Source organism: Lonchura striata, chromosome 3, assembly GCF_050655825.1.
Source record: "Lonchura striata isolate lonStrDom1 chromosome 3, ASM5065582v1, whole genome shotgun sequence".
NCBI classification, from domain to species: domain Eukaryota; kingdom Metazoa; phylum Chordata; class Aves; order Passeriformes; family Estrildidae; genus Lonchura; species Lonchura striata.
The window spans coordinates 26,354,489-26,367,410 of record NC_140705.1 but is presented as its reverse complement, the minus strand read 5'-3'; the positions used below and the strand labels follow the sequence as shown (position 1 = coordinate 26,367,410).

Sequence of the window (12,922 nt, the reverse complement as noted above, 5' to 3'; positions counted from 1 at the left end):
TTCAATACTACCACTCAGAAATAAGACAGGCTTATTGATGATTACATTATCATGAATATGACATTATATACTAACAAACTGAAGAACTGTCTTAATAATCTTTGTAAGTTATCCTTTGGTTAGTAAAATTAGACATAAAAAGTAGAAAAACTCCAATCAAAGCACCAGACATTTCTTCCTACGTACAATCTGAAATAATAACAATCAGAGCTAAAATACTGTTGTACTGTTTCCTAAGCTGACAGATGTCCTATAACATGCCTAGAAATCTGAAAGAAAAATAAACATGGTTCTTTATAATTTCTTTGTACATCTGCATGTATAGATTTACATATACATACAGGAGTAGGACTTCAATGATCTTTATGTGATATGCATATGACATGAACATATCCCTGCTCAATGTAAGAAGTTTAGCAATACCCTCTTGGAAAAGTCAAGCCACTTAGAAAATGAAGCAACTTTGCAAATAATTTAGATTCACAAAGATGTCTGAAACATGGTCTATTAATTGGTAATGGCACAGGCAAAACCTTCTAACCCCAATAAATTAAGAGAACTTAAAACATTAAATAAGACTCACCCGTCTGAAGATTTTGACTTTGTGCTTCCCAGTGTCCTCAGTTTGCTTTGTTTTTTCAGTCGTTGTATTTAGATTACAAGTAGGTGTTTGCTTTGACACCCCCAGTTTTTCACACTCACTTGCTTTTTCTTCTTTATGCTCAAGTTTCACTTGAGTATCTGGTACATTTTGATCAAAACACTCCATTTTTTTGTCTTCTTCAGCACAGCATTTCACACACACATACTCTTTATCTTCTTCACCCATCTGCTGTGCTTGGGAAAGGCTCAGTCCAACACAATCACCATGAAACCAATCATCACATCTACCACAGCCTACCATAAACCTGAAAACAAAGTAAGATGTAAGTCAGTGAAAACTGTGAAAGACTACGAAAGATACAGCACCTTCAGGATATATCATAATTGTTTTGATTTGTGCATCTCAATTATTTGTTCTTACCTAGTGATTTTCTTTGGTGCTTTACATCCATCTCCAGCCTTACGACATGGTATGATCTTCCCAAGATGGTTTTTTGCCTTTTTGCTTTTTATAGCTGTCCAAGAGACTATCAAAACCTCACAGTGTCTGTGTAATTTGCTCCCAAATCCTACCAAGTATCTTTTCAGACTACTATCAATGTTCTTATGAATGTTAAAAAACAAAACCAAAAAACTGGCAATTCTCAGAAACAGTAAATATGTTTGAAAATACTTGAAAATTTTCTTGCAAGGTATTATCCTTGCTTTCCTACAAATATGATGGTCATCATTCATCACAAACACATGACCAGCTGCAATCTTCCGCAGTGGTCTGAGGTCTTTAAATGTTTTGACAAACAAAATGGGCGTATCAACCTATTCCAAATTAGTTGGTATTTTACATCTCATTCCTTAGACCATTACTACTAAATTATTTCTAGAAAGTTGCTTTTCATTCTCTTTACTGGTGAATATGGGGCCAGGAGTTTGGCTTCCAAAACCACCTCTCCAGCTTGCAGTGACTGTTTTCTTTTAAACATGGTACACACTTTTGTGCTACTCAGCCATTTTATTCAGAGCAAAGTTAAAGAATGCTGCAAACACCAAAATTACTATCTTTTAAAGGATACCCTTCAACTCACTTAACTACATTATTTTAAAAACAATCAACTTTAGGTACAGATAGTACTTTCAAAGCATTGTAAAGATCACTTGGTCTAAAATAAAAGCATAATATCTGACTATTTTGTGGAAGCATTTTGAAAACTTCATCAGGTATCATGAATACCTAATTGGTACAATTTACACTGCAAGTAGTTGGGAATGATGTGGAATTTCAAAGTTTCACAGCCTAAAAACCAACTACTTCAGGAGACTTACATGGTAGGAATTATTTTTTACAAATAATGAATCTAGCACCAAGGAACAGCTTTCAAATGGTGTAGGAAGATCTCTTACAATATCCACTTACATTCTCTTTCCCCCTTCATATTTTTGACAAGGCAGTGGGAGAGACTGCTTATTGTTTTCTGTGTGTTTTTGTTTGTTGGGGATTTTAGTTCAATTTTTATTTATTCTTTTCATTTTGTTTTATACTTACATAAACTATATTCAAGATATATACTTTAAGATATAGTCCAGATGAAGAAAATCCAGAAAGACTCTAAGTGTATTAAAGAAAGTAGAAGTTCCTTGGTAACACTAAAAAATTGTTTACTGAATTCCTAGGTTTTGAATTTCACAGAAGACAGACCTGATTTAATAAGTAATTAATGAAAACCTGGTTGTTTCAGCAATATATTTAAGAGCTAAATACAATGACCTTCAAACCCTATTTCTTTAACCTAATACCTTATAGATCTCTTCCATAAGAAGATTCTAAGCAAAATGATACCTAACTTAGGTATAGCCCCACTCAGGCTAAGATCTGCTATCTGCTGACTTACCTACTTGGCAGAACCATATACATTACAGAATGTGCTTAGAGCAACTCTCATTCTCCAGAACTGCAAATGAATGTTCCACGCAGCTTGATGCAGGTATTGTATTCAAAAACTACTTTTACCTCAGAGATGAAGAAAGCTCTTATTAACAGCAGACATTTGAAACAAAAGAAAAAATGTGTCTTTATGTTCTGTCCCTCCCTACTCAAAATATATCAGAATTAGATTTGGCTGAAGAAAATATTATTTTGATGCTAAATGAGTCTGAGAAGTTTTAGAGGTCCTTTAGATTGAGAAAAGGTCTATGATGATGTTTGCTAGATTTGAAGAAACTGGTTTTTAAACTAGTTTGGGAAGAAAAATGTTCCTCATTTTGAATCTTCTTTTTCTGAGCTGCAAGTACATTAATAGTATTACTTGTCACTAGCAAACAGTATCTGCCCATCTACTTCATAATTTTAATTAGAAAGGCAGAGGTTCCTTCATTTTTTGTCAGTATCTCAATCTTTTCAGATTCGTGTTCCAGCAAATTGCAAAAACAAGAAAGGTAATGTTAGGGCACAATTACTCCTGATGGTTTCAGCAGAGTAATACTACAACATTTATACACACAACAGTAAAACAAGAAAGAAGTGACAGGACTGCTACACACAGCTCACTGCTCCTTTCTGAGAGCCTGGAGCCAAATATGCACAGGCAGGAAATGTAAGGTGAGTGCCTATTTCATAACTGCAAAGGTCCACAGTGGGTGCTTTACACAGAATACATCTTGTACCACTGCACTAAAATACTAGTAAAGCTCTAGGAACAATGAAAATTTCCCTTTTTTCTGCAAAAGCTGAAATAAAGTCAAACCACACAGCCAAAGCATCATGCCTAAAGGGTGTTTTAGTGTTCTAAGGAATTAATGCCTGTGGTTCAAAAACAAAAGGAAACCAAGAATACACCATCATGAAGCCACAACTGCTATTAATTGAATTTTTATTAAAATATATGTATTTTTTTCCTCAGTTTGTAAATCCATGCATCAGAGACTATTTTGTTATACGAGGAAGATGGATAGCAGCATTTAGTAACCAAAACAAACTTTCGATAAATATTTAGAAAATGGATATTTGCTGAAGAGATTACACTAAAATACACGTGATGCTGCACACCTTCAACTTTAAATGGATAACACATGGAAATTTTCAGCTTAGCTCACACATATTAAGGGGGGTAATAGAGATGGTGCATAAGTCAGTGACCAGGATAGGTATCCAGTCTTAAATCTTTATTTTCAGGTCTATGAAATAAAAATTTTAAAAGTCAAAATCTCTACAATGAATTCAGCTCAGGAAAGATCATTCTTCACTAAGACTACACACTGAGAGAGAGGTCATTCAAGCAAACTACTGAAGGTGGAAGATTCATTTGGCTTCACTCCAGTCTTCACAACAAGGTTTTAGTTACACTATATTTTAACACACACAACAAAACTTCAAAATTCAGGATTAAGAAACCAAGACTACAAAAATAATCAGGAAATGTCCATGATGCCTGTTCTATACAATATATTGTTTACAATTTTTTTGTTTTAACCTATTTATACAAAATGGTAATATAAAAACTGGTGCTGCCTGCCTAAAAAAAAAATCACTATTTCTATGACTGGGGCTTTTTTTCCACACTACTCAAATGCAAGACTGCAACTTTTGAGGCTGGAAGACAATATACTGATTTTGATACCAGTAATATAGACAATCCTTTTTACCGTAAGGCCACTTGTACATCTCTGCCTGTTTCTCTCATCTGCACACAAAACAACTATGATATGTAGCAATCAATTATAATTAGGTAATGGGCAATGATCAAATTAAATAGGGCAGTCAAGAAAAACTGAAGCCTGGCTTGAAGGCTCAAGGATGTCCTTTTGCACAGATGTTTTTTTTGACTGAAGCGGTTCTGGTATCTTGGACTAGTAAAACATGAAAGTTTCTGAATGCAGATTGCTTCAAATCTGAAGTGCAGGACTTTTACCCATGTTGTAAGGCTGGATTGGAAGATGTAAAGCTGAAAGAGAAAAAAAAGTATATTTTAAAATATTAAATCATGCTACATTCAATGAAAGACTTGCTTTCACTGGACTTTAATATAAAAATCTTTTTTTGGAAGAAAAATATTTTTAAAAACTGACAGGTGACAGCAGACAGTACTTTAGCTCACTGGGACTTTTGCACAGAGTATGCTACAGTTCCATTCCTTTAAAGAATTCCCTTGGTAGTCCACATATCAGCATGAAAAGAGACACCTTAAAATCAGAAAGTAATAGACGAAACATAAAAAGATACAGAATAATTAATGCAAACGTGCCACAATCTCTCTTATGATTGGAATACTTCCTTTGGTGTGTTATTTGTAATAAATTGAATTAATTTGTTAGATTAAAAACTCAGGCTTGGACAATTTATTTTCTACATATATGAACCATGTTTTAAAATTACTTTCACATATTCAAATTAAGGAACAGTAGCAAGTTTCCAGAGAAAATCATTACTGTAAAATGGGCAGAAATCACCTTACTCATAAAACAGCTTTTCATTGTAAAGCTATACTTGAGCAAAACAAAATAAAAATCAGGAGCTGTCAAGAGTAATTAATCAGTGTGGGACAGTAATCAGCATTTTAAGATTAATTAATAATGTACTGCCACAGAAAATAATTTAGTTTCAAAACAACTGCTTCTCTTTAATCCTTCATGTTTGTGGTACATAGCAATTGGGAAAAATACAACAGAACTCAAATCTTAACAAAAAAAACCTCAAAAAACCAAAAAAACCCAAACCAAACTATTCAAAATAACACTCTAGCCCCAAACTCGCCTAAGAGGAGAAAACCCACTGTTCACTTTTTAAAGACTTCAGTATTTAAAGCAAGTCCCCCATCTGCACTTCGTCCCTTAATGACACTGTTCATCAATCTTCTATAGATCTGTTGTAAACTTGCATTAACATTTCAACTGTTTCTCTGATGCACTGATGCTACAGTCCTGCTAATGTTAAAGCAGGGACAAGATATTCATGGCATGGCAGCTTTAGCAGAGCATCCGTTCCACATCAGTGAAGTAGCGTGGCTTGATACAAAGCTCAAATGAAATATGGTCTGTCAAAAAAAAATCTGCACTACCTTGTAAGTGCACAGAAACATGTGCAGTTCCACTTGCTTCCTTTTTGACAAAGTCTAATACAAGTGACATGATTTTTCAAGTTCTGATCTTCTAGAAAAAAATCCACAAACCTATCTCAATCACTAGCAGCAGAGGTCTTTACATGGAATTTGCAGCATACAAAAAGGATACTGCAAACTTATTACCTAAGTACTAAATTTCAATAACCCATTTTTATGCCAGATGTTTCTTCTCTTTCTTAAAGGCATAATTTTCTTTACTATTTATATTACAGGAACCCCCTCCAAAAAGAAAGTGGCAAGAAGACAAACAACCTTAAGCTTTTTGAATTAAAGATTAATTCATGAAAAATGTCAAACAGCAAAGCCAAACCCACTAAACTTCCCCAAAACCCTAAAGAAATTAGGTTTTCTAATATTAATTACAAATCTGCACTAAATATATATATATATATGTATATACACATACATATATATATTATATATAATCATTAAGGGAAGCTCCATTACCAGTGGATTCTACACATGCTGTATGTTGCAGGATAAGCATCACATGCTCTATAAACTGTATTTATAAGCTGTATGTATTTATGCCATCTTTTATAAAACTATCTTAGACAATTTATGGTATCCATTTGCTTAATTCCTTTATGCCACTGGTATTAATAATAATCCTGCCAATACTGCAGCATAGCAATATAATCCATATAAAATCTATAAATACAATTATGTAACCATAAATGAAAATTACAATGGAGTCCTTCCCTTTGTTAATTATACATTACAATGTTGTTTTGTTTATAATGTCATTCAGTTTTTCTACAGCTGTAAGTGGAAAAGCATGATAGCCTTTAATGTTGCAAGGCTTTTCACAGAGAAAGAAAGAAGTAGCAGAGGCAAAAACTTGAAAGCATTATCCATTACTGTGATCTGATGACATCTTGCATAATCTAATGCTTAACACACTCATACTATCTAATGGACGTTTACTAGAATTCAAGCACTATTATTATTCTAATTACTGTTCCTTGCAAAGAATGTTCTCACAACAAATTGTTGCATACTATCCACTGATGCCAGGCATCACCATCTTAAAAAAAATATGCCTATGTAATTTAAGGATGGCTGTAAGTTTGGAGCCTGAAGCTCGTTTCCCAACGACTCTCTTTTGCATTGCCTGAGCAAATTGTATGATAACCTGGATCCACTATAATTTACTCATATTTAGCACAATTTTTAAAATACAAATCTCCTAATAATCTTTAGTATGGGTAAAAATGGTTTGCAGTTTGCATCCATCAGCCAAAGTACTTTTCTGTACTACAGTTCCAAAGGAACTTTTGAGGAATTATGTGTAAGCAAGAAATCAGGAATACTGTACCTCTGCTAAATCAACTTTAGCACTTTTCAATTCATTACCTTTTCCAACATACTAACTCTTCCTCTTTATTAAAACATAGTTGAAATGTAGGGGGAAGAAATACCCGAAGTAAAATATATTCCTGTATCACTTAATTTTTCTGTGAGGTCTGAGGTCAGTTTGTGTCTGACCACTCAAACTGGATTATCAAAAGCCCAAGCAACAACAAAACAAAACCAGGAAAAAAAAACCCACAAAAACAACACCCAAAGAGAATCCTCAAAATTCCACAGCCTAATAAAAGAAAATCTTACTTGGAACTGTTGAAATTAAGAGCAAGTCACCAAATTAAAGTCACAAACTTGCTCTGTAATTGTGTTTTCTAGATTTGCTTAGAATCAGAGTATCTCAAGTTGTATACTATGAATGCACTGAAAAAGTACCCCTTCAGATGTGCTGAAAATTACAAAAAGTCATCTGACTTGTGCAGACACACAAGGTTTAGTTTTCATATGAAAGAGCGATTCTTTTTAGTTATGTAGCAAAGATATACCACAATACATCAAGAAAACAGGCTGAGAGAGTCCTAAAGCCAAACACTGACAACCCATTCTCTAAGAACAAAAGTACATATATAATCATATACATCATAGCTGATGGTTACAGCTTATAAACTTCAAAACAAATGGAAAAGAGAGCTTGAAAAGTCACTGTTGAAAGTTAAGTTGCCAAACAATGACCTATTAATAAAAAGCAAACCAGCAGTTTCTTACAAAGCAAGATGTTTTTTGATCATGCAAATCTCATGTTCATAAAACAGAATTCCTCCTTTCCCAAACCCATGGTATCTGCAGTACAAGGTAAGCATACTTTGACTTTGCATGTGGCCAGCAAATTATGGCATATACTCCTAAAGATATAAATTGACTCCATTTGCCACGTGCTGATCCAAAATGAAACAACATTGAAGTACCATCCTTCTACTCTTGTTCTAACAGGCAGAGTAAAATTATTCTGGGTATGTGTAAGGCTGATTGGCATTGCCTTTCTGGAATTCTGTACACAAAGAAAGCTGATGCCATGATTTCCACACATTACCCGAATCAATTCTCCAAGCTTGGTGTTACAATAACAAGTTAGTGGCTGTACATTTATTAGAGGGAATACACAAAGGTTCAAGGGACTACTACTCTGCATCCTGAATTTTAAATATGTTACTTTAACATGACATCCTGCAAAGCTCTTAGCAAATTATTTCCTAACTGGGAATTGCAACTTCAGTTTAACTTCTTTTCCTATAAGCAATTTGTACCAGAGCATTGAATAAAATTTCCAAAATTGAAATAAACATAGAGCTATAAACACAAATGTTGTTTTACATCTTAGCTCTGCCTTTGACATATCCTGAACATACAGCCATTAAACAGCATTTGTGTGTCTTACACTTTCTCATTTTCTCTCATACAATGAACAGAGAAAAAAGGGTAAGAGTGACCAGCTAGGCTGTTTCAAAAGGGAAACAAAAATTCCTTGAAAAGCAGTCCAAACAGTGAATTAAAATCCCCTTTTCATTACAGTGAATTTTGACAGTTTTGATGGGTTTCAAAGAGACAGAATTCAAATTTTTCATCTTACACTTCTCTTTTGCACTGTACTAGAAGTATTTTCTTTTTCTTGCACTAATAATTAAATTAGGACAAAATGCCAAAGCATGGGAGATACAAGTTTTGCTTCCTCTTGTACCTTAATGATGAATCTGCAAAATTTCAGTTACTTGTAGCACAGAACTACAATGTAAAGTAATCTGAAAAAATTAAAACTTATTTACTTAGTCTAGTAATGATAAGAAGTCATGCACTGACAATCTTAAATCTGTTATTAGGCATGAAGCTCAATTGTGCAAGTTTCCTTATTCCACTACTGTGTCTCAGTCATATTTTATATATAAAAATTCTGCATTTATGTGCTAAAAATCTTTCTATGTTTAGCAAATCTGATTATCTGCTGTTGAAAGCACTGGTTGTATCAACAGTTTTGCAATGCAGACATAAAAAATAACACAATTCCAACACAAAAACCCTAAAACACTGAAGACTGACATTACAAAACTGATGACACCCATAATTACCATCTATGGCAACTCACAGGCTGTCTCAATCCAACCTCAGGTGGTGATTCATACACTATATTATTCTTCTGGCAGCAGTAAGAACTGGCAATGCAAAATTCGGTTTGTTGAACTTAATCCTGTATTGCTGTGTATCCCTGTATCTCTGTAAAGCTACTTTGAATTTATAAACTCAAATAAGTAGATTTAACTGAGTCACTGCCACATCTTCCCACGCTGGTTAGATCCATTTAATAATAAAAATCAAGACTTTCTGAACTCTTAACAAGACATTGAAAAAAAAACCAAATCATAGAACATTTAAACTTTTAGCATAAGTAGAAAGCATATAGCACAAGTTCAAGTCAAAGCTGCATTTTAACAGCTATCAAGTAATTTAAATTCCAAATATCATACTTTGCTTTAAAAAATATCTACAGAAACATTTTTTTATCTAGAAAGCAGCCTTTTGGGATGTAAACAATTCACTAAAATACAGACTACTCACACAGTTTTACTTCCATGGTAATGCATATGGTGACAAAAACTAAGGAAAAGCAACTTGCTTAAAATTAAACACTCTTAAAAAGACACAGATGGTATGGGTCTTAAAAATTAAATAAGTTTTTTAAAAAATAAAACTAAATTTGAGCACCCCTTCAATCAGGCAATCCTCAGCAACCAGGCAGAGCAAACCTCTTATTAATTCTTTTAGTAGGCCACAATGATGCAGTTACTACAGCTGTACAGTAAATGAATTTTCATGTATTTGTTTTTCAAATATGATACAATGAGTCAATAAAGCTCAGAAGGGCTTCTTAGAAACAAACAAATGGCAAAGAAACCCCCTCAGATGCCAAAGGTAATTGTTCCATATTTCACTCTGATATATGGAGTTCTAAAGCTACTAAAATCACTAAAAATTGCTATTAAAACTTTCTCTCACATAAGCTAATCACAAATATCTTCAATTTGACATTAAAAAAAATATCAAAAAGTAGGCTAGCAGGTAGAACAGCAACAAAAAACACTTCAGTATTAAAACACAGTAAGTGTAATAAAGGAATTCTTACTCTTGGACTTGTAGATCACTAGTGAAACCCAATGGCCTTTTTCAGCTCACTTACTGTGTAGAACAAGTTTTGCTATAGAGGAATATTATCAACTTCAGATAAAACCTCATTATTAAGCTTAAAGGCAATTTCAGATATGCCCACATGGAAATTTTGTGGCATTTTTTCATGTTCTTTCTCTCCTCCCTGGCAACTATTTAATTACAGTTACATGAAACCTCAGGGCACTGATTATACAAAGTGAAAAAAATCTCTGTATCTCTTCTATTAGAATTGGACCTGTACCAGATAAAAGTCACATGCAAACAACTATTTGATTTTTTTTGGTTGATGGTGATGCTTCCACTTAAGAGGTTTCTGGAAAGAAGGAAATGACAACCTGGAACACAGACATCTAATTTCTTTTCTATGAAAAAAAGTCAAGTTTAAAGTGCATAATTAAGCAGCATAGAAGAATTATACAGTCATCAAAGTAAGTACTCATAAAACATTTGTATTCAAACTTTTGGGCCAAACTAGTTTCTAATGCTCTGTTTAAATGATACAAAAAAAAAAAAGTGTATGAGTGCAAAGGAAATTAACTGACTGTGTGACATACAGATTTGTATTGCAAGACTAGGACTTTGTTTTGGCATGAGCAGCGTCAAACATTTGGTGGAAGGAAAAAAATTACCTTTCAAGACCAAAAATAAATTCCTAAAACACACTGCCACACACACCTGTTGCCATGTGGCTTTTTGCAAAAGCCACACTGCTTGCTGGGAACCCAAATATGCTTGCTCTCACTAGCAGAGGTATGCTCCAAGCCTTCCCTTTTAACAGTTGAAATATTATCTGGAATGAACAAGGGAGGTTCATCAAGTGAAAGACTTTTGCTACTTCTTCTCTGGCGAGGTTGGAGAGTCCTATCATTTCTTTTTGACTTGTTTTTTTCCTTATCATCCTCCTTCAGATGTTCTACAACAGAGGGATCTTTAGTCTCTGCCTCTTCCTTTGTAGAGTTATTTGCTTTTAGCCCAGTTGCAAGTTGGTGTTTGCTGGCTTGCTTCTGACCAGGATGTGAAACATGACCTGACAATGAATGCACAGAGTGGTGGCTATCTTTAGAACAGCTTTGAGGAGTAGATTTCTCACTTGGTTTTTGAACTGATGATTTCTGGGCTTGCCCAGAAGCCTGGACTCGGGGTATTTTCTTTAGCTTTGTGTTGGTCTGTTTTTTAACAGTCACCCCTGAAAGGCTACTCTTTGCTTTCAAATCCAGATCAGATTGTTTCTTTCTAATTTTAACTGGGTTATTTGGATGCTGATGACTGTCTTGCTCAGCTGCATTTCTCTTCAGACTTGCTGAAGAGGGACTGTGAAGGCCCGAAACAGCAACACCAGCTCTCGTTCTTGACCGTGCCATTTCTTGTTGCACTGAACCTGATTTCTGCCAAGTACCTGCAGTCAGATTTTGTTTATTCTGTACTACAGATTTACTATGCCGTGGTCTAATGTTCTTTTCACATTTTGTTGAAATACCAATTTGTTTCTCATCATCCTGAAATTTTGATGCCTCAGGGCCTTCTACTGTTGTACTACCAATTTGCTGCTGTACATTTTGGCTTGACTGGTCAACAACATTGCTTTCTAAAATGCTATTTCCTGGGTCAGCAGAAGTAAACTCTTTGCTTTTCAATTCTTTATTATTGCAGTCTGTACTGTCCAATAGTTTCTCAGATGGAGATTCAGTGTTCTCCATTCCCTTGTCATCACCTCCAGCTTCTGTTACACATTCTTTTAATGACAATGTATTTTCATCAAGAACTTCCACATTGTGGGAACCTGAACTGCAATCACCCTCCTCTTTCACAGAGCTGGACAAATTTGAAAAGGTGTCACAAATTCCATCTGCATTCATGCAAGCACTAGATGAATCATTATCTTTTCCAGTTACTTCAATTTGATTATATTCTTCTGCTTTCTTCTCTGATTCCTCTGCTTTATTATTAGTCTTTTCTTCTGAAGAATTTTCCAAGTCCATTGAATCAATCACATCACTTGTTTCATTTTTAACTGGAATCATTTCAGTATCTGCAGATAGTGAACAAAGTGACTCAGCACTCCCAGAGTCAGTGTTCACTGGAACCTCTACTATTTCCTTTGTTTCTGCAGAAGAGCAGGGTTCTGTTAAATTAGCACAACTTAACTCTTGGGATGTTTCTTCAACTTTTGCCTGCTCAGGGGTTTCAGTCTTTATTTCTTTCATATCTTCAGGACCAGGCAGACATTTTGTATTACTCTGGGATGCTGTTACTGCTGCTGTTCCTTCTACCTGTCCTGATCGTCTTGTACTACGCCTGACCTCCCTAGGCTGCTCCGTTTTCAAGTGTGCAGCAACATCTGTCTCTTTAACTGGACTTCTCTCTTGTTTCTGTCCATTTTTTGGAGCAGATCCACTTTTTACAGATGATTTCTTGGTATTAAGAGGAGGAGCAACATTCGAGCGCTTGGCTAGCGTGCTCTGCCGCAGACTCCGTACTGGTTCTAGGAAGGGAAAAAGAAAAGCTTTTAGCTTATTCTGCTTCCTTCTTTTTGCAAATACAAGATTTGCCTAGAAAAGTGATTTACCCCAGTTTAGCTTACTGGATACAAAAAGGACTTAAAACTTAGTTATTTACTAAACTTAAAAACCTCCCCAAAACTAAATTACTTGCATTTTAATTTTACACTGACATAGTTTGGATGTAAA

At 34.7% G+C, this 12,922-nt stretch overlaps 1 protein-coding gene across 13 annotated transcripts in view; it reads right to left on the bottom strand.

Moving 5' to 3' along the window:
• The window catches only part of PHF3 (PHD finger protein 3), a 49,919-nt gene that overhangs the window by 16,524 nt on the left and 20,473 nt on the right, over positions 1 to 12,922 (bottom strand). For all 13 annotated transcript variants that reach the window (XM_021525690.4, XM_021525687.4, XM_085574721.1 and 10 more), the window contains 2 exons: positions 10,911 to 12,717; positions 584 to 908 (listed from right to left, as the gene is read on the bottom strand). In XM_021525690.4, the coding sequence (XP_021381365.2) occupies positions 584 to 908; positions 10,911 to 12,717 (2,132 nt within the window). The remainder of the gene's footprint in view (positions 1 to 583; positions 909 to 10,910; positions 12,718 to 12,922) is intronic.